Source organism: Pygoscelis adeliae, unplaced genomic scaffold (assembly GCF_000699105.1).
Source record: "Pygoscelis adeliae isolate BGI_AS28 unplaced genomic scaffold, ASM69910v1 Scaffold181, whole genome shotgun sequence".
In the NCBI taxonomy this organism is placed as follows: Eukaryota; Metazoa; Chordata; class Aves; order Sphenisciformes; family Spheniscidae; genus Pygoscelis; species Pygoscelis adeliae.
The window spans coordinates 2,423,791-2,425,856 of NW_008824360.1; the positions used below are offsets into that span (position 1 = coordinate 2,423,791).

A 2,066-nucleotide genomic window follows, 5' to 3' on the forward strand; every position below is an offset into this window, starting at 1 on the left:
AAGAGTGTAGGCATATGAGTGCACAGAAATACTCCCTGCTGTTTTCTCAGAAACACTAACAGAGTAAATCCTGACTGCACCATCACTGGCAGTGCTTTTTACTTTGATAGAGCCACGATTTCATCCAGTATTCACCACCTGAAGTTGACAAATGTAGAAAGTAGGTGTTCCACGTTCTAGTAGCACACTTGGACTGGCGGTATAAAAGGACGTGTTGATGCTGAAGGATGAAGCAAACATGCCCAGAACATGCCAGGTAATACTGCAGGTTCAGCCAGCCAGGCAGGGCTGGGGACCGCCTGCTGCTCTGGCACGCAGGTGGCATCCCAGGCACTTTGTGCCTAGCTGGGCAGACACTGCTGTGCATGGGAGAAAGACTACGTGCTCTCACGGGCAGCCCACTTACATCCCGGCATTTAGGTCACGATCGTATTTCTTTAACACAGGGGAAATAGGAAACCGGGAGATGTAAGGTCTGCTGGTCATCTTGCTTATCCTCAGAGCCTCCCTGCTTGTCCTGGGCCATGCTTACATTCTTCATCTACGTTGTAAAGTTCCAGGAGATCCTCAGCTGTAAAATGCTGCATTAGTGGGAAGCAAAGATTTTACTACAGCAGATATTACAGCCTATAAAATCATCCAGCCCTTTTAAAAATCTAGCCATAGTATTTGACTAAGATGGCTTTCAGCAGCAGCACAGGCTGACTGTTCTCCAGGGGTCATTCTGATACTCTCACAGTGCTGTGCTTTAGGCACTAACATTAAAACCGTTTTAGGGTCCTGCTTAGAAACTATGAACACCGACAGAGATTTAGTCAGACGTTGATTCTTGAATCCTGATCTTTTATGTTTAGCGCTGTTCCATCTGAAAGCCGTTGCTTTAATGCTCCTTGTGAAATAACTTCCACTGAAAATAGCCTGTGCCTGCTGCCTCCACCCTTGCCTGAGAGCTTGATCCTCTATGAACATCGGGGATTAGTGTCTTATTCCGGTGGGATTGCTCAGGAGAATCCACAGAAAATCAGAATCTCAGAGAGATCAGGAAAGGAACCAAATTATTCGGTCCTCTCCCTTCCACACGGGACTCTGTCCCACAGACTCCTCCTGCAGGGGATTCTGCAAGATCTCTTCATCTGACTTTGTTTTGGCCCAAAGCAGGGTAGGATCAAAGTCTGTCTCTTACACCTTTATACTGGAATGCGAGGGCAGCTGTGGGCTCCGTAACAGAACTTTGCAAGTTACCTTTAGCTTCTGGAGCGCACACGAGTCCTCCCTTGCTGCAGGGAATTGATACTTTAAGAATATGATTAAGGGATCTCATGTAAAGTATCGTTTTATTTGAGAAATCTCCCCTCCGGGGATGCAGTGTTTAACATTTCCTTTGGTTAGTGTAAATAATAAAAGATAAGTCTGTTCTGCCTCGGACTCCCAGTAAGAAAGAGGAACAGATTTTGGTTTACTGAGGGGTCTGCAGTACTTTGTTCTCATGACTACTATATAATGGGATTGAACATATTTTATGCCATCTGGCCTGTTCAGCTGAAACAATCAGTAATGTTCCGATTGGTTTTGAAACATCTTGTTCTTGTCAAAAAGTATTTTAAATCAAAACAGGCTTTTCCAGTTTGTGTTTGTCTTTTACTAGGAGGCCACGGCAAAAATGGGGAAAGTTGGGAGAGTCGTGCAGCCTAACCACGAGCATAAAAGGTAACCCTGACTTCCGCGTGTCCATCCGTGAGAATTTGCTAAAGATGAAGTTAAGGTCTGTCTCTTTATAGCTCTGCTTGAATGCAGTAGTATTTACCGCCCAGATTTTCTAAGGATTATATGGGCATCCAAGTCTTTAACCGGGCTGAAGGCAGTCATTTGCTGTCAGTGGGGTGTGAGCACCGTAGCCTGTCGGTCTCTGCCCACGCCCATGGCTTTCCGCGGCGAGCAGACGCCGCCAGCGGCGCGAGGGTCGGTTCCGTAGCCGCCAGGAGGCCCAAGCAACCGGAGCCGCGTTTTCAGAGCGGCGGCAGTTCCCGGCTCGCTGAGGCCTCAGCGTAATTTCACGTCTGCTTCGC

At 47.3% G+C, this 2,066-nt stretch overlaps 1 protein-coding gene across 2 annotated transcripts in view; it reads left to right on the forward strand.

Moving 5' to 3' along the window:
• The window catches only part of FGGY (FGGY carbohydrate kinase domain containing), a 134,116-nt gene that overhangs the window by 131,219 nt on the left and 831 nt on the right, over nt 1-2,066 (forward strand). For both annotated transcript variants that reach the window (XM_009319806.1, XM_009319805.1), the window contains one exon: nt 1,646-1,707. In XM_009319806.1, coding sequence (XP_009318081.1) covers nt 1,646-1,707 — 62 coding nt within the window. The remainder of the gene's footprint in view (nt 1-1,645; nt 1,708-2,066) is intronic.